At 41.4% G+C, this 24,103-nt stretch overlaps 1 protein-coding gene across 1 annotated transcript; it reads left to right on the top strand.

Annotated features, from left to right (window-relative positions):
* The first annotated feature begins 10,560 nt into the window (after positions 1-10,560).
* Positions 10,561-14,563, top strand: LOC111233366 (palmitoyltransferase ZDHHC3-like). Its single transcript, XM_022761176.1, has 9 exons — positions 10,561-10,685; positions 11,906-11,994; positions 12,175-12,248; positions 12,768-12,880; positions 13,012-13,073; positions 13,177-13,297; positions 13,386-13,458; positions 13,985-14,141; positions 14,270-14,563. The coding sequence occupies exons 1-9, from the start codon at positions 10,561-10,563 to the stop codon at positions 14,359-14,361; spliced, it is 906 nt and encodes a 301-aa protein (XP_022616897.1). The 3' UTR covers positions 14,362-14,563.
* Positions 14,564-24,103: the final 9,540 nt, after the last annotated feature.

The raw sequence follows: 24,103 nt of genomic DNA, 5'->3' as shown, positions 1-24,103 counted from the left end.
TAACACAGCCAAAAATGATCAAGCAAAATCAAAAAAGAAAAGTGAATTGAAAATGTCCAAAAAAGGACAGAGGGGACCCTGAGGGTTAATAAATCCCCATGAACACGCTATTTAAATTACCACTATTATGTTTTTTCGGTGCTAAATTTTAACATTACTGGCGGAGGAGAGCAACGCACTTAGAAATGACAGCGAGAGAGAAGGCTAGTAGCTTCTCCTCTCCCTCTGTCTCAGCGGATGAACTCACAACTTTCATTCACTCATTTAAAAAATTGGAGAAACATCATAGATATATGTTTGCAAGACTAAATGGCCCTGGTCCATTGTTTTTAGTCGGTAACAGGTATTTCGCCTATAGGAGCTTTTGTGAGCTGTTCGCGGGCTTCCTTGGTCCGCAGATATCTGGGTGCAATTCAGCCTGCCCTGGTCCTACGCATCATGTGGAGTTTCCTGACGCCACAGGCCCCAGTACGTGGGTTTCAGACTGCCCCCGTGATAGAACCAGGACACATGCTGGAATATGACCTCCTCCTTCTTCAGGCCGCTCGAACTGTGGCAGGTGAGGTCCTTCTGGGATGGGAGATGGCCAAAGCAGCTTCTGTGTTATGGGTCCCGGGTCAAAAAAGGACTTACAGCCTGTTGCTGCACAAAGCTCGGGCATTTTAACACTAACTGATGGATTACCTGTCCCTGTCGGAGCAGAGAGGAGGAGCCTCCGACTCCACGGCTTCTGCTATTGGTGCAGCAATGACCCTTTCAGCCCTCACCACAGCTGTTGCCGTTTGAGCATCAGAGGAAGAGAGTTTAAGAGCCCGGCCCGCACATCATTAGTGGCGGCTGACATGATAGGCAGCTCGCCTCTGTACCGCCTTTGTGAACGTTTGTGTGTAATTTGTGATTTGGTTTGAGATGCTGGTGTTGATTGTTGGGGACTGGGCTAGGTTTAAAATTCTGATTGCGCATCACACCCTTAGAAAAAGACTGTTGGACAAATTAGGAACAGGGGCGCTGATTCTAGTGTTTTTGGGTTGGTTAGAATCGCATAGTTAGGCTCTTTGTTGGCGCCTGTTCCCCTACTTCAGTTATCCTCTTGCCTTGTTTGTATTTATGTTTACATATTTACCCTCCATGTTAGGCAATAAATTAAATCAGTAAATTTGATTGAGCAATAACACCTGGTTTTATGTTGCTTCCCTTTTCCCCTAGCTGGGTCAGAACAAAGACTGCCGAAATACGGCGACTGGTAAGACAGCCCATGACTACATATACGGACACCAGAATCAACATGGCAGCAGTGAACTGACACCTGGCTCTGTGAGCAGTCCGTGGTCAGTAAGTGAAATTCTGGGTGAGTAAAATTTCCCGGGCTGTTGTATCTTCTTTGCTTGCAGAAATCAACTGCCTGGTACTGGATGCGAGTCCCACAGCGACGGAGGTTTTACTTTCTCAGCAAAGTGGTTCCATAAAGGGTTTATATCTTGATGCTTCATGTGATCAGTGCAACATCTACTGGCCTGAATGCAAAATGGGCAAATATCACAGATTTTATGTAAGTATAAGGGAAAGCATGATTGTATTTTATACCCCGTGCATAGATTGATATACCGTAAAAGTAAATCAAAATGTTTAATGATTGACACTATCAACCATGTGTGAAGCAGCCACAGTGACGATGTCATGATCAAGACATCATCTGTTGTATTTCAGTTATCTACTGAAATGCGCATGCGCACCAGCCAGCCCCGACCTGTCCTGTGTTGTAATACCACTTTGTGACGCTAGAGGCTGTGTGAGTCGGTGGCGCGTCAAGTCTGCTCTCAGTCCCACGAAGAAGAACAACTTCCAGCAGCTCGAGGTTAGCATCACAGAAACACAGGAATGGCTGAACCTCCTAAAAGCAGATATTCATCTGTATCCCGAAGGACCGCTCCCGACAAGAAACCACGTTCAACGGCAAAGAAAAGAAGCAACACGAGTAAATCTCGATGTGGCTTTCCGCCGCTGGAGACGGCTCCTGAGAGGAAAGAGATGCGGTTTGATGCCGAGCTCGCAACTTTCCTGTTAGCCCGGTGAGTAGCTTCACTGCTAGCTCTGAAGCTACCACTGATACCACTGATTAAATCAGACCCACAGTGTAAACATGTGCATACTGCTGATTCTTAATGAATATACGACTGTTTATGTATTTTAAAGTCCATATTTGTACTACTCAGTTTGTTGGTTATATAGTGTGTGTGTGTGTGTGTGTGTGTACATGTGTGTACATTGAATTCTTATCACACTTGGTTGTTTACGCTTAATTGTCCTGCATTTACATTTCATGATATTCATACAGTATTTATATTTGAATATTCATATCTAACCTGATTATTGCACACATGACTATAAAGAACTTGTATGATCTAAAGAAATTGTCCTATAACATGTTTGTCTGTCTCAGGACCAGAATTCCAGTCTAATCACCAATGATGGACCGGCACCTGCCTTTTCCTCTGCATTTGGCCTCATCAGTTATCAACCACATTACATCATCTTGAGGTATTATCCCTGCACATGACAGATATTGTCTATACTGTGATCTTTTGCATATTCCCCTAATCAATACCTTTTGTGCTTCTCGCCCAGCAGGAGTTTTGTGATTCTAAAACACTTTTGTACATAGTTGTGTAGTATGGGATTATTATTATTATTATTATTATTTTTTTTTTTTTTTTAAACATGTAAATGTATCATTTAAGTTTTATTCATAAAGTCTCTTTTATTACAGCATATGCTAAATAACTTTTTTTTTTTTTTTTTTTTTTTAATTTTTTTTTTTGCTTTTTTTTTTTTTTTTATTTCCCCTTTATGACTCTGTTGCCTGGCCCATTTTCTTTCCCTTGTGAGATTCAAAATCTTTTATACAAGAGGCTGAATATCAAACCTAATTTGCATCCTCACTGATNTTTACAGTGCAGGTCTGTTGTAATGTGTTGTCATTTTTGCATTTGTAAAAAGAAAAACAAGACTTTGTTAATGAAACCAAACAAATGTCCAGTGGTGAAGTAATGCAGATACAATGTGAGACAGTTTGTGTAAAATTTTGCACTCAAGTTCCCACACAGTGTGACACTGAAGTTACAAGTAGAATTTTGAGCCTATTTTAACAGTTTATAATTTGTGTAATTGCATTGCATTGCACACAGTTACTCATTTAAGATGAGTTAAAATGATATTCTGGTTATTACATTTAAGTCGTCATATCGAATGCATCAGAAAACGTGGATGTGATATTTGGCTTGAATATTACAATTAAAATACTTGTTTGGAAACTTGCTGTGTCTGATTTGTTAAGGAACTTTTTTTTGATGTAGTGATGAATTACTTGGTAACAACTGTATCAATTCACCAACCAAAGCTCTATAAATGGTAAACTACCAGTTAAACCACAACCGGGTAAGGTGTAACCGCCTGTTTTATGCTGAGAAATGTGTGTTAGTTAGCAGATGGGGGTTTTATTTTTATAAAAACTAAACTGGCTGTACCTGTGCTCAAATTAGGGTCAAAATGATTTTGAGCTTGTAAAGTGATGTTTACAAATAAATTCCAATGTTTGTAGTTGTAAATCAACCTTTGTAAACCTGTTAAATAAATCTGCAGGAGTAATTCATGTTTGTATGTGAAACAATTGCACTTGTGTCAAAGAGAATTGTATTTGTTGAAAATCTGAATCAAAAGTCAACAAATGATCAATGTTAAAGAAAGACACTAACAGAAGAAATGGATTTGTCCACATCTGTGTTGTGATAAAGAGCAGAAAACAGTAAAACTCTGGTCAAAAGTTCCCACAGTGACTGAAGTGACAAGGATCAAAATTTGTACTTGTCAGTGTCTCACGCTGGGAATGTTGCACACTGAGTTTTACAGTTTTCAGCTCTTTATCTCTGTACACAGACGTCCACAAAGCCATTTTTCTTTTCATTCCTTGTGTCTTTGTTTAATCCTCACCACTGATCCATTTTGTTCAGTTTTTGATCCGAACAATACCTCAACAAATATCTCTTTGCGCACAAGCACAATTCTGTTTTCACATACGCAAACTTTGAATTTCTTCAAAGCAGATTCATTTCATCATGTTTACCCCAAAGTTTGATTTCCAACTACCAATATTGGAATTATTTGTAAACATTACTTTAACCCTACACGCTCAAAATCATTTTGAGGCCTAATTTGAAGGGGGGAGCTAGTGGGGGGAAGCTAAGTGGGGGGAGCTAAGTGGGGGGAGCTAAGTGGGGGGAGCTAAGTGGGGGAGCTAAGTGGGGGGAGCTAAGTGGGGGGAGGCTAAAGTGGGGGGAGCCTAAGTGGCGGGGAGTCTAACGCTCCGCGCGGGCGGCCAAGTGGGGGGAGCCTAAGTGGGGGAGCTAAGTGGGGGAGCTAAGTGGGGGGAGGCTAAGTGGGTGGGATGCTAAGTGGGGGGAGCTAAGTGGGGGAGCTATAGTGGGGGAGCTAAGTTGGGGGGAGCTTAAGTGGGGGGAGCTCGTGGGGGGAGCTAACGTGGGGGGAGCTAAGTGGGGGGAGCTTAAGTGGGGGGAAGCTAACCGCTGGCGAGGCAGACACTACCACACAAGTGGTCCATTAAGGCAAATGCTGTGCTGGGGGCGCGGGCCTAGCCGCCGGGCGGCTAGCCCCTGCTTTGGCTGGGCGCAATGCCTGTGCTGGGGGGCGCGGGCACGCCGCGGGCGGCTACCCATGCTTGCTGGCGCAATTGCCTGTGCTGGGGGCCCGGGCTAGCCGCCGGGCGGCTAGCCCTGCTTGCTGGCGCATGCCCCTGTCGCCTCGCGCGCCGCGACCGGCGGGCTCACGCCCCGCCGGGCGCTGCCCCTGCTTTGCTGGGCGCAATGCCTGTGCTGGAGCCGGGGCGCCGCGAGCCTAGCCGCCGCCGGGCCCGCGCTAGCCGACTTGCTGGGCGCAATGCTGTGCTCGGGGGCGGCGGGCTTAGCCGCCGGGCGGCTAGCCTGCTTGCTGGTCGCAATGCTGTTTGGCTGGGGGAGGCGCGGGCTAGCCGCTCGGGTCGGCTAGCCCTGCTTGCTGGTCGCAATGGCCCTCGCTCGCTGGGGGGGCGCGGGCTAGCCGCCGGGCGCTAGCCCACTGCTTGCTGGCGCCATATTGGCACCCATGGCCTCTGTGCTGGGGGGCGCGGGGCTAGCCGCCGTGGCGGCTAGACTACACAGCTTCGCTTGGGCGCAATGTGTGCTGGGGGCGCCGAGGCTAGCCGCCGTTTTTGTTAGCATTAGCAGCTAGCAATGCATTAGCATTAGCAATTAGCAGTAGCATTAGCAGCTAGCATTAGCATTAGCAGCTAGCATTAGCATTTTTTTTTAATTGATTCTTTATTGATGAAAAACATGGACAAGCAGAATGTGGGGTGGGGGCTAGCTTGCTAGCATGCTAGCATTAGCAGCTAGCATTAGCATTTTTTTATATTGATTCTTTATTGGTGATAAAAACATGGACAATGTGGGGTGGGGGCTTGCTTGCTAGCATTAGCAGCTAGCATTAGCAGCTAGCTAGCATTAGCATTAGCATTTTTTCAATATATTCTTTATTGGTGAAAAACATGGACAATGTGTGCTTGCTTGCTAGCATTAGCAGCTAGCATTAGCATTTTTTTTATTGATTCTTTATTGATGAAAAACATGGACAAACAGAATGTGGGGTGGGGGCTAGCATGCTAGCATTAGCAGCTAGCATTAGCATTGTTTGTAGCCATGTAGATGCCAAATTCTGGGCAGATTTTCACATTGCCATGGCAACGGCAGCTCCTGACCTGTGTCCTTCACTTTATTATCTAGAAACTGATACAAGTCCTCACTTAGTCTGCTCCTCACTTTCCCTCTCTGTCTCCTCAACAGGAACATTTGTAGTGAATGTGACACAGAGCTCCTATCAGGCAGAGGAGAACCACAACATCACACTGGAGTGGAGCTTCACAACCAAACCTCACACTCCACCTGACTCCCTTATTATCTTCTGTGAACTGATCACTGATCTCAGAGACTCAGTCCTGTATCAGCTACGTGAGGGTGTTGAGTCCCCAGAGTCTCAGGATGAACAGTTTTCAGGACGAGTCCAGTGTGACAAAGACGTCCTCAGAGAAGGACGAATCAGACTTCATGTGTCCAGACTGAGGACTGAGGACTCAGGACTGTACCTGTGTACGGTCCTCACCTCTGATGGGAGGAGCTCTGGTAAATGTCGACTCAACGTCTCTGGTGAGTCGATCCAGTAGAAGTTTCTTCACAGATTCATTTAAACTGCTTCCACTGAAATCTGGGAAATATTTTACACTTTATTCTGTTGCTGTTATTTTGTTTTGTTTATTAGTGAAATGTTTTTTCTTGACATGAACAACACAGATTTGTTTGGTCTCTTTGCAGCAGCGAGGGATCGACCTGAACCTGAGACTGAACCTGAGACAGAACCTGGAGAACCAAACACAGGATTGATCAGCCTCTACTGTGGACTGGGACTGACAGCAGCTCTTTTCTGACTGTTTCTTTTGTTTTCTTATTAATTCATCTCCTGCCTAGAATACAAGATTTCTACCCAGAATTCAGTGTTGGATCTGAGGAAAGTTTCAGCTCAGCAGAAACAGTTTGATCCACAAAGTAAATGAAAGTGTCAGAATTCAACTTTGGACCACAGTCACTGAAAACCCTGTTTTGCCCTTTAGTTTCTTCAGTAAGTGACTATAAGAGCCACAGGACACTGTCATCCATCATTGGCTGGACCACAACAGTGGTATGTGGTCCAGCCAATAATAAAGTGGTCAGTAAAGTCTGTGACTGACTGACTGAGTGATGAAGTTACACCATTGGTCGGTCCAGTGTTGGACTTTTCCCATTGGCTCTTTCTAAATGATTTGGTGGGAACAGTTTCTATTACGTCTTTTACAGTGGAAACAATACACAGTCCAGTCATACACTAGATCTATACCTAGTCTTATTTTGAAAGGACACCTTGTTAAACTGTGTCAGACAGATGTGAAACGTGCACTGTGTTCACTTCATGAAATAATGCTGAGAAGCTTGTTTACTTTTACTGACTTACCCATCATGCACTTGACCTGATGGTATGAAACTGTGGCAGCTCACAGGAAGTGATGCCACTGTTTGTGTTGATGTTGATGTTCTTCCATTTACTGCCTGAAAACTGTAAAACTGTATTTTTGATTCTGACTGTGTCTATAATTTACACAGAGATTTAACTTTGAACAAAGCTTTAATGTCATGTTTTTTCTAAACATGAAACTCTAATGTACAGTCACTGTTTTTATTTCTGTTACAGCTTGTTGTTATTTGCTGCCTGTTATTGTCACTTTTTCATTGGCTGTAATCTCCAGAGAAAAGCTGAGTTAACACTGTTGTTAATGAGCACGGTCACTAGAGGGAGCTCTTTGTGCTCATTTAGACCATCAGACACTTTCCTGTTTTACCTCGTGTTTTCTTCATGTATGTTTCAGTATCATTGAACTTCTCTTGTCTCACTCTCTGAAATAGTATTTCTGTATTAATGAATGAAAATAATTTGTTGAATCAACAATTCCTGAATGATTTGTAAACTTAAAAAAAAAAATTAAATGAATTTTACATTTAAATCACTTCTGTTGTTATTGTTTATCTGCTGCAGGATTTCACTGATTTCACAGCTCTGACTAATTTAACTGAACTTCCTGATGGTTTGTTGAATTGTTGCCATGGATATAAAGACTGTTTAAGACATTTAAAGACACCCTTGTTTTACTTGCAGTTGATCTCTGTCCAGTTTACAGCCTTTTATAACGGTTGTCATTTTTGACGTTGAACTCTTTCGTACCAAACGAGCTTCAGTCAGTCTGGTCCTGAGTCTCATCAACTCTTTCTACACAGTCTGTGTTGAGTTTGAAGAGTGAAGGACACAAAGAACAGCTGCTCTCTGTTTCCTGCTGGACTCAGGTCTTCTACATGGAGACCCAACAAGGCTCCCAGTGGACTCTGGCGCCATCTTGTGACAAAAACACATGACCGCAGCTCATAAAGTTTTTCTTACTCTAAATGTGAGACGTTTCTGACGTTGCCTTCGAGACTGTAGATTTTCCTTCTTTGATCTCATATGTTAGTGACTCTTCAGCTCTGTCTCCTCTCAAGTCGTTCCAATAAAATTATTGATCATACAATTAATACAATCAACTTCAATTCCAGGACAGAAAAGCTCAGTTCAGACCATCAGGACTAAGAGGGCGCCCTTTACCGTCAGAAAGAGTCACAGCTCTGGTTCAAGATATGACATTGGCTGTTCTAGTTTAAGTCTAGTTTAAGTATTTTTATGTTTATATATAAGTTATATTCATGTCACTGTGAGTTTGTGTTTAAATAAATCATTACAGCATTATAACTAATGTCTTGCACCTATGGTGTGTGATTTTGCTGAATATGAGATGAAATAACCACTGTGTCTCCACTGCAGGATCCTAATGTGTGTGTGTCAGAGTCACCACTTATCTACCTTAACAGCTCTAATTTAAGGTGGAGTTCACACATCAAAAATATGGTTTAAATCTTGTATTTGAATAATTATGATTTTGGGTGTGTCTGCTGTGTCTCCTGTCTCAAGTTTGTATCAAGATTAGAAGATGAGGAAGAGGAGGATCAGGATCATAATGCCACCAACAATAGCAATGGCCTCTTTCCTCCCACATGAGTAGGCCTCAGAGAGACCGCTGATGTTGGCTTGCAGATATTCGATGATGCCAGCGTCTACGTCTGGACAGCCGAAGATGATCAACGTCTCCTGATGGCATTTCCCACCGAACCTCTTCTGCAAGGCTTCAAAAACATTGGTGAAGACCATCATGAAGTCCATAAAGTCGACATAGAAGTCTTCATCCTGAGTGCTTCCCTGGATTGTCTGGTCCACCAGGTGTTGGGTGTAGGTGGCCAGCTCCTCCTCTCTGTGGTGCTGCAGGAAGTCGCTCTCTTTCAGCAGTCTCTCCGTCAGCTGGGTGACGAACTGACGGAGCAAGCTGGGGTTGTCTTCCACGGCTGTGTCTCGGTGGTCAGAGGCGGGAGAATCAGACCCACTGTCTCCCTCTGGTGGCTCCATATTGACCGTACTGTCTGGTGTAACAGCAGCGCTCTCTGGAACATCAGGTTGGGTCTTTTCCGTAATGTGGGTCCTGACTATACGGTGTCGCGAAGTTGATCCACTGGGACCATCCGTTGTCGTAGCCCTCACTCCTGTGGCGCCCAAGTCCGAGGCTCCCGCCGGTGCATGGACGACAGAGCACGTGTACAGCCGCTGCGATGTCCTGTGGACACTCTCCGTGAGGATAACCGGTGACAGTTTGTGCGAGTCATCGAGGTTCATTTTCTTCATTTTTACAGCGACTTCCACAATGTTTGCTGCAGCTTCTACCTGCTCTGGAATGTCGCCTTTCAAATATTGTCTTTGAACGCTGCAACATTCAAACCAGCGATTTTTCCCATAGAAACTAATGTATGGAATGTTAAAGATTTCCAATTTTTCATGCACTTTTCAACCCTTTCTATTCATTCACACTTTCAATTAGAAACTCATTTCAAATTTAAAAATGTTGATAAGTCCCATTCATAGTTTTTACAGTGTGACAGGTCAAGTTTCATGTGCATTTCTGGACCTTTCCATAATTTTACGTTGGTGTGTATATGGCCGAAAGTTCACAGAGTGGAGAGAAGTTGTTCGACTGGTCTATAACACTTCTCTTTAACTCGTCCTCACAGCCACAAATTTCACTCCACACGTCATTTTTCACAGATTGTAGGCAAATTTGTCTCCTTTCACACACTGTGACTGCCAAAGGTCAGTGACTCACAGAATTTGACCTACATGCCTCAAAATGGGAGGGGCACTTTCCAACTGCCCCATTCTTTCCTGATTCAGATCAGCTGATAAGACTTTCATGCACATTTCAGGGCATTCATGAAGCAACACAGCTCAGTCTTCAGGCCTACTCAGTGTATTTCACTTACACTCTTTTACTCCCATTAAAACTTATTTCACTGCTTTCACTACAGTTTACAGTCTTCATCCCTTTCTCATTTTTCTCTTCAGGCATGGAGCTAGCCGCCGCCGGCAGTTAGCCTACTGTCTGGGCATACGCCGCCCAGGGGTGGAACTAGCTATCAATCTATCTGTGACAGTGTAAAGTATTGAAAAACAAAAACAATGTAAAAAATGTTAGAAATCAATAAAACAAATTCAAAGTTCATATTGCCTTCACATACAGCTTGTAGTTCATTACTGTTTATTTAAAACATTGTGGGGTTTTAATAATAACTGGTCACTAGCAGTCAGGTGATTTTTATGACTAAATTAAAAACAAATAATTCAAAATCAAAAAATGAATAAAATAACAAAGTAAGACAGAATAGATTAAAAAATAATAATCATCTGACTGGCGTGTACTGTCCCTTTAAAATTTCCTACAGTCCTGGAAAGAAACGTCAGGTTTGGATCTGACGTCACACGGAAGCGAGGGGACAGGGGGGCGGAGCCCGGCAAAAGATGGCGTATCTGCGCTGTAGGCGAGACCCCTGCGGCGTTATCTGTCTGATTTTAACTTATTTTAGCGTATTATACGCGGACTACGTGGTCATACAGTATGTCCTCGTCCCCACCTACTCGGGCAGGTCGGTACTTTGTCTTTTTATGTCGTTTAAACCGTTAAAAAAGCCAACATGGCGTCTTCCTCTCTGTGCTGTCTCCAGTCATTTGACAGCAGACAGATATGACAACATCCTCACGTTTCTTTCTGTGCTGCGATACAAATCTTGTTTTTCTGACAGTAACTTGCGTTTACATTTATTCAGGTAGGTGTTCGTAACGGTTTCGTGTTGAGAAGACTCCAGATAACGTGGGTTTTCGTTTGTTTACGAGCTGAGGCGTTTGATTTGCACCAAAACAGTCAGCTGTCAGTTGGTTTTCCTTAGTACTTTTTCGCTTTGACTGAGATCTGGTTCAGAATTGGTGTAATTTAACTTTTCTTCGCTTATCTCCAAACCGTCTTATCATCTAAAAGTCGGACCACAACGTGTTTAAAATCAACGAAAGCCGCCATTTCATTCGGCGTATATCCAAAACAACACGAAACTCTTCTTCATATGAAATTTTAACTTTATCTGAGGAAGTATCTCCTAATCTCCCGGGTCTTTCCCCACAGATTAAACATGGTGGTTTGGAAGAGGGCAGCAGTCTTACTAACATCTATTTAGTCACTGATAGTTGTACAAATTAAATGCAGGTGACACCAAAGACAGACTATAGTTCTTATAAATGACTTATTGTACATTTCATTTGTATATTTCTGGTTGTTTTTAAGTACTGTTTGTACTGTTTTTACCCTCAAAGCCAAACCTTTGTTAATTCAATAATCAATTCAATAATTTTTTGTGAAACAGTTACTGGTTCCATGTTTTCAAAAAAAAAAAAGTTAGTTGCAGCCCTACATTTATTAAGTTCAAATATGGATGAATTGCAGATTTCCTTTTTTAGGATAACCAGAAAAGAAGAAATATTTGATGTGAATGTTTGTATTTAAGATTTACTTGATCGACAGAAGATTAATCTGCAACTATTTTGAGAGTCAGTTAATTGTTTGGATCATTTTTGAGCAAAAAAGTTCAAATATTTCATATTTTCACATTTTGGTGTTAGTTTTGTCGGCCAAACAGTTAATAGATTAATAGATTAATAAATTAATAGAAAAAGTCATCGGCAGATTAATCGATAATGAAAATATCATTTGCTGCAATCCTACATGTAACAGAAGACTAAATAAAACCACTGCACAGGATGAAATTATGTTTTTTTGGGGTAGTAACATTGCAGTTTTGTGTATTACATCTGACAGTGTGTGGTGTACTCTACATGGATCAGTCTTCAACCTGATTCTGCTGCTGCTGCTGGCCTGCCACTCCAAAGCTGTCTTCTCAGATCCTGGTCAGTAAATAGTTAAAGGTTTATCTTTATTATTCATTCATTGATTTGATTGAAGCCAAGAGGGAAATCAGGGAAACACTTTAACCCTTGTATTTGACGCGTGTGTGTGTGTGTGTGTGTGTGTGTGTGTGTGTGTGTGTGTGTGTGTGTGTGTGTGTTGTTGTTGTTGTTGTTGTGCAGGTATGGTGCCTCTTCCTGACACAGCCATAGACTTCTCAGACCTTCGCTCGCAGTCGTCTCGGATGAATGAGCGGGTGAGTCACAGAGTTAAAATCCTTTTTGTAGTTTTCTGTTGTGAAACCTTTTTCTTACTCATTACATTACAGATTAAAGTTTAATTTCCCTATAGTGTTAAACATTTAAAATAACTTTTCATTTGGCTTTTTGTGTCATTTCACAGCACAAAACTCCATGTGAGGAACAATGGTGCTCAGAGAAAAGTTTTAATCTAATTATTGTCATGAGTTCAACAGTAACGTGGGCACACAGCGTTGAATAACAGTTAATGATATAGAGGGAGTATCAGGGAGCCTCTGTGTTTACGTCTGAACAGCTGCACTTACGTCTGCTCTGAGGCTTGTTATTATGAACTCATGAGCTTAATGACACACGTCTGTAAAGTGTTTTCGAGCCAGTGATGGGAGTGACGTCCCACTGCGCTCTACTCTGAGACAAACTTCCATTAGATGTTGCGGAGAATAGGACGCAGAACTTGATATGTATGATGTGTCGTCCGTCTGATGTTGTAGTCTGTGTTTGCGTGACGTTCTCAGGGCTGCGAGGGCTGGACGGTGTGCAACCGCTGTGAAACCTACAGACCTCCCAGAGCGCACCACTGCCGCGTCTGTCAGAGGTGTATACGCCGTATGGACCACCACTGTCCATGGTGAGGAAACAACCATCCAAACAGCCTCTTACTACACTACACCCCCCTTCCCCTCCCTTTTCTCCTTTCATCTCCCCGTCGTCTCTCAGACTCCTCTCTTCTTCTTCTTCTTCTTCTTCCCATCTCTCCAGGATCAACAACTGTGTCGGGGAGTTAAACCAGAAGTATTTCATCCAGTTTCTCTTCTACACCGGTGAGTGGACTCGCGGTTGATGAGCTGCTGTAGAAGTAAGAGGCCACTGCTACATCAGCTACATCAGCTACACCTGAAGGTAACGCTGTGTCTCTGTGTGCAGGCATGGCCTGTCTGTACTCCATGGTGCTGGTGGTGTCGGCCTGGGTGTGGCGGATCAGGAACGAGGGAGAAGGCGACGTAGAGAAGGAGGGAGAGGAGACGCCCAGCAAACACCTGATAGTGTGAGCGCCACAGTGACGGGTCTCTTTTAGATAGAGACTGTTTCTATTATTTCTACTGTGTTACTCTCTCTCTCTCTCTCTCTCTCAGTGCTCATTACATTGTCCTCCTGGTGGAGTCGGTGTTGTTCGGTGTATTTGTCATGGTTATCTTCTACGATCAGGTACACACACACACACACACTGCTTTTATCTCAGTACAGTTTTTAAGTGTTTCAACATCGAGCTGACGTTACCAGGACAACGCATAGTTTAACCATCAGCTGAATGCTGGGAGTCATTGAAATGTCTTCTGGGAAATGTAGGACCTCGCACTGAGGTGGAGGTAGATGAGGGAAGTTGAGGAAAAGCAGATGATCCAACAGAGTAAATGAAACCAGTTACACGTTATTATCACATTTAACTCCTGAAATACTGAACATCTATAAATGAAGATGTGCAACAGTTTGTAAGGACTTCAAGGAAAGTCTGTAATTAATAATAATAATGATCTTTATTGTCCACACATGTGGAACTTCACAGGCCGGTTAAAACTCATCATTGTAACTTATAAATAAAACAGTAAAAACAATAATGAAATCATGCACAGACAAACATCAGTCATGGACAGTGAGAATGATGCTTATGAGTTACAACAACGTACACACAGATTTCCTAAATGTGATGACTCGATTGACCTCTTCTCTCCAGCTGGTCTCCATAATCACAGACGAGACTCCCATAGAGCAGATGAGGAACAGGCTGATGATCAAGGACAAAGGCTCTTCATCCTCCTCGCAGCTGCCTCACCACCCGTCGCACACCCGCAAGCCCAAGCTCGCTCTGCTGCGGGAGGTCTTCGGAAGAGGTCGGCTCCGTCGAAACAATCGTTGACTTTCATTAAACTATTGATTAGTTCTTTGAGGAATTGCGTAATCTTTTTTAAGCACTAAAATACTAAGCTGTTTTTTTTTATTGTTTTGTTTGTCTCCGCAGGTTCAGTTTTCTGCTGGCTTCTTCCTCTCCACTCCAACCCTCCGTCTGTCGGCGGCATCACCTACTCCGCCCTGCCCAACTACGACGTCTGACCTTTGACCTGTGAGAGCAAGAGGGGGTGACGAGGAAAGGATGGCGATGAAGGTTTTGTGTGCGTGTGCGTGTGCGTGTGTGTGTGTGTTCATGTGTGAGAATGAATTTTTCTGCCTAACTATGATGTCTTATCCTTGGAACTGAGAGATGAAGAGGAAGGAGGATGAAGGCCGAGACGGGGGATGACTGCAGAGAGAGAGAGAGAGAGTGTGTGTGTGTGTGTGTGTGTGTGTGTGTGTGTGTGTGTGTGTGTGTGTGTGTGTGTGTGTGTGTGTGTGGTTTCATCCCCCAGGACAAAAAAAAGAAAAAATCAGCCTCAGACCCCAGACTCATGAAATCTCTTTCCTGTCTTTCCCGTCATGAGGGAAGAGCACTGACGGTCCCGAGCTGTAGTTTAACTACCAGCAGTCTGTTATTATTTTCACATACAGTACGTGGAGGGAGTTGATCACTGGGGTTTGACTGATGATCAAGTTTCACATTTCTACACTAAAGCTGCTGATATTTGGAATTAACCAAGTAAAGATTTGACTCTTTTCATGCTCAGTAGTTCAGATCTTCAGATTTCTTGCCTGTGAAGCAACATTTAGCTCGTCATGCTAACGGAGCTTAACACACAACATGCAAACGATCTGTCTGTACATGTGATAAACTGGTGCAATGTTCCCAAAACATCTGAAGCTAAAAAAGCAGCTGATGACCAACCTGAGTTAGCTAAACGTATGACTGCAAGACTGACCCACGTGTCAGTCAAACCCCAGTGCGTTTTCTTATGACGGTGTGTTTCTGGCCAGTATTTACTCTAACAGATAAACTTTCTGTCGTCAGTTACTTTAACAAGCTCCTGAAGGAGGTCAGAGGTTTCTCATAGTTTTTACATCTTCAACCCCTGATTGAAAACTCATGCACACGGCCCTCATGGTTGTTGACAACTGTGAAAGCTGAGAAACCACTTTGCCCTGAAATTATTTTTGTTATTTTGCAAAATAACAGAGAAATTAGTTGTTTTTTTTTTTTGTTTTTTTTTTACCAAGTTTTTTTTTGGGGGGGGGGGGTTCAGCTTAATGTTCAAATTGAGCTTTAAAAAAAAAAAAAGTTACCACAGGTGCACTGCTGATATTCCTCTGCCTGTGTTGTGGAGCTTAGTGAATGAGCAGGTGCAAAACAGGTAAAGCTTTAATGTTTTTTTTTTTTGAGGGAACTGATCATTTACAATGCTTTCAGAGCATGCTGATATACACTATGTGGCCACAAATATGTGGACGCCTCAGCATTGCACCAATACGTGCTAGTTAGACATCCCCAAAGGTGTTTGGTGCGTTTGAGGTCACAGCTTTGAGCAGGCCAATCAAGTTCTTCCACACCCAGACTGTGAAAACTATTTCTTCATAGAGCTGCTTCGTGCTTATATAATCATCCCCAAAACTATTTGCATTGTCTAAAATATAATTATATGCAGTAACGTTACCATATCCCGTCACTGGAATGAAAGGAGACAAGCCCAAACCACACACAACAGCCCTAAACCAAATGTCCACATACTTTTGGCCACATATTGTATAATCTCCAATGTATCTCTGTTTCTGTTACTGAGGTAAATTAAGGTCCAACACCTTAATACAAACGCCAAAAAAAAAACACTATAGGTCAGTGTATTTTCTATTGTTTATTAGTTTTTATTCTCAAATCAGCCACCTGAGCTCCAGATATCAGTTACTCCACGACGGAAACGCTAAAGAAATGTTTTTAAAAACAAGCTACCTGTCCTCCATTACTCCCTGTGCAGTAATATAAACAGCAGGAGCAAATAAATCTCTAGGGAGTTTGAAGTGATGCCTTGAGGTTCGTAAGCAAACAGACGGAGAATGTCCACAAAGAGATTTCCTTTTCTTTTTTCTTTTTTTTTTTGTGTGTATTGTTTTCATGTTTTTCCCTCATTCCTGTGTTTTATTGTGAAGTACAAAGAATTATTGTTTGACGTGCTACTAACTAAACTGTGTTACACTGTGTTACACACATACACACACACACACATACACACACACACGCACACACACACACATTCAGAGTACACCTCTCAGTATTCTGCTAAATCTCAGTGAAGGGATGTTTCTTAACTTATTTATTGTTTCTAATTATTCCGTGGAGTTTTCTCTACCAATAACTGTGTATTTGTATGTGAGGGGTGAAGCTGCCTTTCTACACTGATCTGGGTTTTGGATTTGCTGTTTCTTTAATCTGGATGTATTCTTTAAAAAAACAAACAAAAAAAAAAAACCAACAGTTCTTTAAACAGCGGCATTGACGTTAAAGTGTCACGTTATCGACTTAACAAGACATTTTAGGGCGGGAGTTCAATCTATTCATTCAAGAACATTAAATAAGACGCCACTAGGTTAAATGTCTACAGGCACGACGGGTAGTTTTTAGTTTGCCAGCAGTGGTGGAGTAAGAAACCATATCCTTTACTGAAGTACAAATAGTATAAAAATACTCCATTAAGAATAAAAGTCATTCAAAATGTTAAATAAGTAAAAGTACAACAGTATAATCAGAAAAATGTACATAAAGTTCTGTTCTGTGGGGAAAAAAAAGGCACATGAGAGTGATAATGAGGTGGAGCTAGTTTTAATTCCTCTATATGCACTTACAGTTTAGTTCAATGGTTCCCAACATAGGGGTCAGACCCCCCCCAAAAGGGCCACGAGATAAATCTGAGGGGCCATTGGATGATTAATGGGAGAGAAAAGAAAGAAACGTTAAGACTTCTTTTCCCTAATCTTTGCATTTATGTGAAATGTTGGATAATTTTTTAAAAATCTTTCTACCTCTAATATTTTATTATAGTGAAAGTGGGTGACACCTGAAACATGACAAGGAGCCAAAGTCAATTTGATGCTTCAAATAAAAGGTCAAAAGCCAGAAAAGGTTGCAAACCACTGGGAAAATCTTTAACAACACTGTATTTTTTAAGTGTATCATATATTTTTTTTTACGTAAAATATAAAATATAAAAATATAAAAATTCAAAGTAGCAGAACATGGAAATACTCAAAGTACAAGTACCATTCACCTGGGGTTACAGTTACTTTCCAGTATTGCGGACGTGTTCATATCAGAAACGTAACCATGAAACTTCTGCATCTTACTTTAACTGGAAAAGTATCAGAGAGAATTCAGACTCAATGGCAGCTTCACCCATCACTGTTTTTCTGTATGTGTATATAGTTAATTCTGAATTCTGTTTTTTTGACCTGGGCTTAACGTGTTTCAGATACACAGGGGAACATTATGATATATTCTTCAGTGGATTATATGAGTTATCCACTTTAACTCAGTACCAAGATGGTCCTCTAACAAGGAGAACTGCCATTTGGGAGATGAAGTTGCTCATTTCCTCTGAAAAGCCCTTTTTCTTACATCATGTGACTTTAATCACAGTTGATCTGGCTTTTCTTTTCTTTTCTTTTTTTAAATATACTTTCACATGTTTTAAGAAAATGTAATTACTGATATTTACCGATAAAGACACTTTAACTCTATTTTAAAACATGTTTAACAGCAAAGAATAATAGAGTTTATCCTCAAATCTCTCAGCAAATGAACTGAAAACTTGGAGAGATGTCAGTGGTTATGAGACGCATGCAGCCTTGTTTAAGGCTTCGTGATACTGCATTCACACTCCGAGCAACTTGGCTAATATTTCACTTTCCTCAACAGTCGTGTTTAGTACATCAGGCTCTGATGGTGCTTTGTTACAGGGTTTTTTGTACAGTATTTAAATAAAACGTGTATCGCCATTGCTTTACTTTTAAGGCTTGGTTATATTTTGGATATTGCCATCGGTGCTTTAACATATATTTAATCAGAACTAATAAAGGTTGATATGATGTGTCTCTATTAGGCTTGATATTCAAACAAATAAGAACTAACGCATAATTACCTTCCCCAAGGAGGTTATGTTTTCACCCATTTCGGTTGGTTGGTTGATTGGTTGGTTTGTTGGTTTGTTTGTCAGCAGGATTACGCAAAAAGTAGTGAACCAATTTGCACTAAACTTGGTGGAGGGATGCGGCATGGGCCAGTGACGAACCCATTACAATTTGGTGCCGATGAGGTTTAAGAAACAAATCCAGGAATGTTTATCACTTTCCTTCACATCGAGATAGGGTATTTTTCAACATTTTCATCAATTTCTCAGGAATTAACGTTTGGCATATTTATGATTTTGAGATCTATGAGTTTGTACGATCTGGTTTCCTTTTATTCTTCTATTTTAGGATTGTTCGGCCCTATGCTCTTCATTTCACTCCAAACCATCAGATACTCTGACTGATACGTTACTCGAATGTAATGTAATCCTTACTCCCACCAAAAGTCAAACCCCAGACAATATCTCGTGTCATCATCGGAATATCTAGAATCTACCGACTGCTCAGGTCAAGCTGGGTGGTAACAGACATCAGAAGGTTAAAAATGTCAAACAGAATCCATTAAACCAACCAATGAATGCAAACGCTCTTCAACTTTCCCGTTATCTTTCAAACAAGTCTTAGAGAACTGGGCAGCTTTGATTAACCAGACCATTTTGTACTTTGCCGGCAACCTAAGTCACATCGGCAGGGACACTTGGAAGTGCAGATACCTTATTTTTGATTGCGTTCAGCCAAGGTTACGAGCTAGGTAATTTATTTTCTTGTTTATGGCCAGTCATTGGGCTTCTGGTGAATTGTTAATCGATTTGCTCGTGGAGTGAAATCATGTTTTCTTTGACGAGGCTTGATCGGAAAAGCTAAAAGTGGCCTTACATTTATTGGCTTTTATATTGTTTAAATTAGGCTGTAGAACATGTCGCTCCTAACCATTGGTACCTGCTCTCCAAACACCTCTTAACAGGCAGTTACAGGTACCAGTATTGGCTTTCGATAGCTGTAAATAGGAAGGTTCATATTTTATAACGATGATGTGCAATTCTCATGAAGGGAAACCTACTGAACTCAGCATTTTGGGGTTTTTTTTTGTTGTTTTTTTGTTGTTTTTTTCTATCGCAATCTGGGTAAAACAAAAAAAAAGGTTCGAAATGTTTTTGTGAATATTTTCAAGAATGACTAGATGCACGAGGTTTTGTCTTTTAATTTGTCTTACCTTGAATTTAACATTTTAAGTCAAAAATTAGAGAGTGATGGAGGGAAAATTAGGTTCTCTGTCTCTGCATTTTAAAAAAAAATAAAATCTGAATAACTGCGACCCCACATCACTCAGTCTTACAAATTACACCAAGTGCACCTCAAGATTTGTCAAACACCTCAAAAAGCATTTCAAACTGTAAACGTTTTTTTGTCCAGGTGTGTGTTAACTATCAGGGTACTGGCTTGCTTGTTTGATTCTGTTGAGAAATGCAGTTGATCTGTTTTTTGTTTTTTTTTTTGTTAAATTTATTCGTATCAATGTTTATCAACGGGGTGCGCTTGTTTTGGTTTATCCTCATTGGCATGGTTGCTTCTTTACCAATGATCCCATCAGTTAAACTCCAACAAAACTGACCCGCCTGCTGTTTCCTGAAACAAAACAAGCGCACCCCAATTGCTGTTCTACTTGACAGCGGGAAGGAATGTGTGTACAAACAAAGAGGGCATGAAATTAACACTTAACCACCAGCCAAACACTCGGATATTTACCCTTCCGTTCTGCCAGCCTGTTTGGCAATTCAAAAACCTGTAACTTTATTGACTCATATGGACAAACAGAGGCTAATTGGCTAATTTCTCTACTGAAACTTTGCGTCAATGAAGAACACAATTAGAGCAGAACCAATCCAACAAAACCTCACACACACAAACTATCTGAGATACTAATATAAATATTAAACCAATAAAACTCTGTCTTTAGCTCCTTTTAGTTTGGAAAGCTATCCGTATCAACGAAGGATCTTTTAGACAAGAGTTCATCTTGATATTTTGCACACTCAGCGCACTTTGGCTCCTGGGGAATTTTCCTCAAGTGGTACAACTTCATATTTGTTGGCTGGTTGGCCCATATACAGTTAGTTTCACGCCCTGCAAGCAAAACCAACAAAGAGTTTAATATCATGTGGCTTCATGATGAACAAGTTTACAACCAACTGATGTTTTATTTATTGTTACTATCTTGAAACCGTGACCTGTGTATTATTCCTATTGACATGCTGCTCGGGGCTCATTCAACTGGAAGTAAAACGGATGTCTTTTAAACTGCTCCGCCTCCTTTTGTCGTGTTTGTTTTGTGAATGCTTCAGCAGACATTAAAACAGAAAAATATTTTTAATTTAAAGTCAATAGCAGCAAAATCAATGAGGATAGATGTTGATATGTGAGACAAAAACACCCTAACCCTTTACATTACACAAAGAGGGAAAGGGGTTGTACTGCTGTAAATTATAAAAACTCCTGATCTTACTTTAATACATTACCCCTCAATAAATAAAATCTTCATGTTTTCACTCTGGCAAGCAACTGAAAAGATTATTTTCCTACAGGAGTCGAACCAGCAGGGGGCGCTGGTGGTTGTAATGTCCAGTTATGCCGTCCCCAGATAGGACAGAGTGATGTTTAATGGCAGTCCCTGTTTGACCAGTTCACCTTTAAGCTGGTAGAGAAAACACACAGTGATGCTGAGATCAGATTACAGTTATCTGAGATGTGTGAGAACAGGAACTCAAGTACAGTAGCTGAGTACAGTTTTGAGGTATTAGTACTGTTTAATATCGTACTTTTCTACCACACTTTAATTATCTGACAGCCATAATCACTAGTTACTTTTCAGATCAATATTTTTAGAGTTTAGATTAAACTACCCAGCAGCATATAAATCTGTTAAAAGTAGCTCTAACTTGATAATATTAAAAAGCTGCTTAGATGTACACATTACTAAATATGTGATACTCCTATAATATGTACATTATATCTGACAGATATAGGCTAACACTAAGAATGGAGCCGTTTTCAATTAGTACTTTAACTTTTTACAGTTTTAAGTACATAATTGTGCCAACACTCAATTTCTATTGCTTTAAGTGTCGAAGAAACAGATTTGTCTGTACACATTGTTTGTAGTTCACTGCTGGCAGGCAGTGTTGTCAGACTGGGTTCTTTGTTGAATTACTTTTTCTTTGATTTGGTGGTTAAAGTGGTTTGGGCTGTTTGTAATGATTTACTTATTGTACCAGTGAGGCGGTGTCGATAAGTTCAGCTACATTCCTGTGCAAGTATTGTTAGCATGATGTGCTTACAATATCAAAAGTAAAAGTACTGCTATGTAAGATGGCTCCAGTCAGAGTTTTATATCTGTCTATATGATAGGAACATTACAGATTTATTGATGTGTACATGTAAGCTGCATTTTTATGTTGTCAAGTGCTTCCATTAAAATAAAAGGATTTTGCAGCCAGAATTTGGGGGTTTTAAATACTGGTGTTGACAGTTGACAGACTTAAAATCTTCATTTCAGCTCCTTGTACACAGGATCCGAAACCACATCTAATAACTGGAACTACAACATGTTTAAAGTATCTCTGCGTAGTATCTGATATGTTGACAGAACTTCTGATTAGATAAGAGTGGACTCACATGTGTGATGGTATTCCTGATGTCGTTCTCAGACAGCGGGAACAGAGAGGCGATCCTCACCGTCAGACGTGCGACAACTAGAAAGAGAGTCAACATTACAAGGCAGGCCAGAAGAAAACCACAACGACAGAACTGTTGTTACAGCCAGAAACGTCAAAGCAAGTACCATTTATGAAATAAGTGTAGCGGAGTAAAAAGCACAGTATTTGCCTCTGAGTTGTGGTGGAGTAGTGTATAAAGCAGCAGAAAATAAAGGTACAAGTACCTCAAAATTGTACTTAAGTACAATACTTTCAAATTAAATTACCAAGTACTGGGAATGTGAAAGCAGTAGTGGTTGATATGGTTGGTAGTGTAGTTGTAGAGGGAAAGATGGCTGTACTTTGTTTGGATGCTGGTGTAGTTTCCAATGTGGTTCCTGGTGTAGTTTCTGGTGTAATTCTTGGTGTAGTTTCTGGTGTGGTTCCTGGTGTGATTTCTGGTGTAGTTTCCAGTGTGGTTCCTGGTGTAGTTCCTGGTGTGATTCCTGGTATGATTCCTGGTGTAATTTCTGGTGTAATTTCTGGTGTAGTTTCCAGTGTGGTTCCTGGTGTGATTCCTGGTGTAATTTCTGGTATAGTTCCTGATGTAGTTTCTGGTGTAGTTCCTGGTGTAATTCCTGGTGTAGTTTCCAGTGTGGTTTCTGGTGTGATTCCTGGTGTAGTTAACAGTGTGATTCCTGATGTAGTTTCTGGTGTAGTTCCTGGTGTAATTTCTGGTGTACTTTCCAGTGTGGTTTCTGGTGTGATTCCTGGTGTAGTTTCCAGTGTGGTTTCTGGTGTAGTTAACAGTGTGGTTCCTGGTGTAGTTAACAGTGTGATTCCTGGTGTAATTCCTGGTGTAGTTCCTGGTGTAATTCCTGGTGTACTTTCCAGTGTAGTTTCTGGTGTGATTCCTGGTGTAGTTAACAGTGTGATTCCTGGTGTAGTTCCTGGTGTAGTTTCCGGTGTGGTTCCTGGTGTGGTTGTAGGATGACTCGTTGAATCTGTAAACAGAAGACAAAATAAAACACGTGCTGCACATAACATTTATCTGTGTTAACGTGAAGAGGCAGAAAAGGGCTTCTCTCACCGTTTCCAACTCTGACAATGACACATCGCAGCTCCGAGTGATACTTGGTTGAACTAAGGAAATACATTAAGAGAAAACAGGATAGCTGTTGATTAAACCAAATAATCAAATACTGTTTTAAGTCTTTTAGAAACTCCTTCATTACCAAAACAGCTTTTATTTATCATAGGAATGTACACACACTGACACAAGTGTAAACAGTTAGTGTTTGTTCATTTTTAGCAAGTACTTTTTCTGTGTACTTTTCCACAGGTTTATGTGCTGACAGAATACTGACTTGTAAACTGCTTGGACAACGAAGCAGATGGGGCTGCTCTCTCCATCTTCACTCTCAGACGGCGTCCAGCTCAAGGTGAACTGTCCTGGTCCCGATCTAGTCTGGTTTATGTTGTACGGCCCGCTGAACTGCAGCTCAGAGATCCTTCAACAAGCGGAAGAAGGAAATACACATGGAGGTAAACAGGCATGTGTTTCCTGTCCTTTACAGTTAAGTGGTTCATGTTACAAAACCAATGTAAGTTGTTCAGTCGTGAGCTGTTAGCCACGGTTTCTGTGGTGATCACCAGTTAAATCTAATGTTTTTGAAGATCCTTCTAATACCTGACAGAATGCCAGTTAACACCTTTGTCACAAACATACTTGCACAAAAATGAAAACCAGGTTGGACAGTTACACCTACAACTATTTATTAAGTTTTATTAATCACACACTCAGAAAAAGTCTTCAGTAGACCAGACCTGGCTCATTTTGATTCGGCTCTTTGTGGTCTTCGACGGCTTCGAAGACTCACACTTTCGTAGACCGTGTCCTCCGAAGGATGCGGCCCCTGAATTGGGACACATCTCATAATCTGCAATATCTAAATCATTTTTTGTTTCTGCTTTTACTCACCTGGAGATATTTGCCTCTGCTTTGATGCTGATGTCCAGGGACTGATTGACAGGGGTGTACAGCTGAGCTCTGTTGGCTGGGGTTGGAGGCAGGAACCTGGGCAGGTAGAGTCCCTCTGTGCAGGACGGCACCACAG

The sequence above is a fragment of the Seriola dumerili genome, unplaced genomic scaffold (genome assembly GCF_002260705.1).
Source record: "Seriola dumerili isolate Sdu_G_001 unplaced genomic scaffold, Sdu_1.0 BDQW01000388.1, whole genome shotgun sequence".
In the NCBI taxonomy this organism is placed as follows: Eukaryota; Metazoa; Chordata; class Actinopteri; order Carangiformes; family Carangidae; genus Seriola; species Seriola dumerili.
The sequence above is the reverse complement of the archived record's forward strand: the minus strand, read 5'-3'. Positions and strand labels throughout refer to the sequence as shown.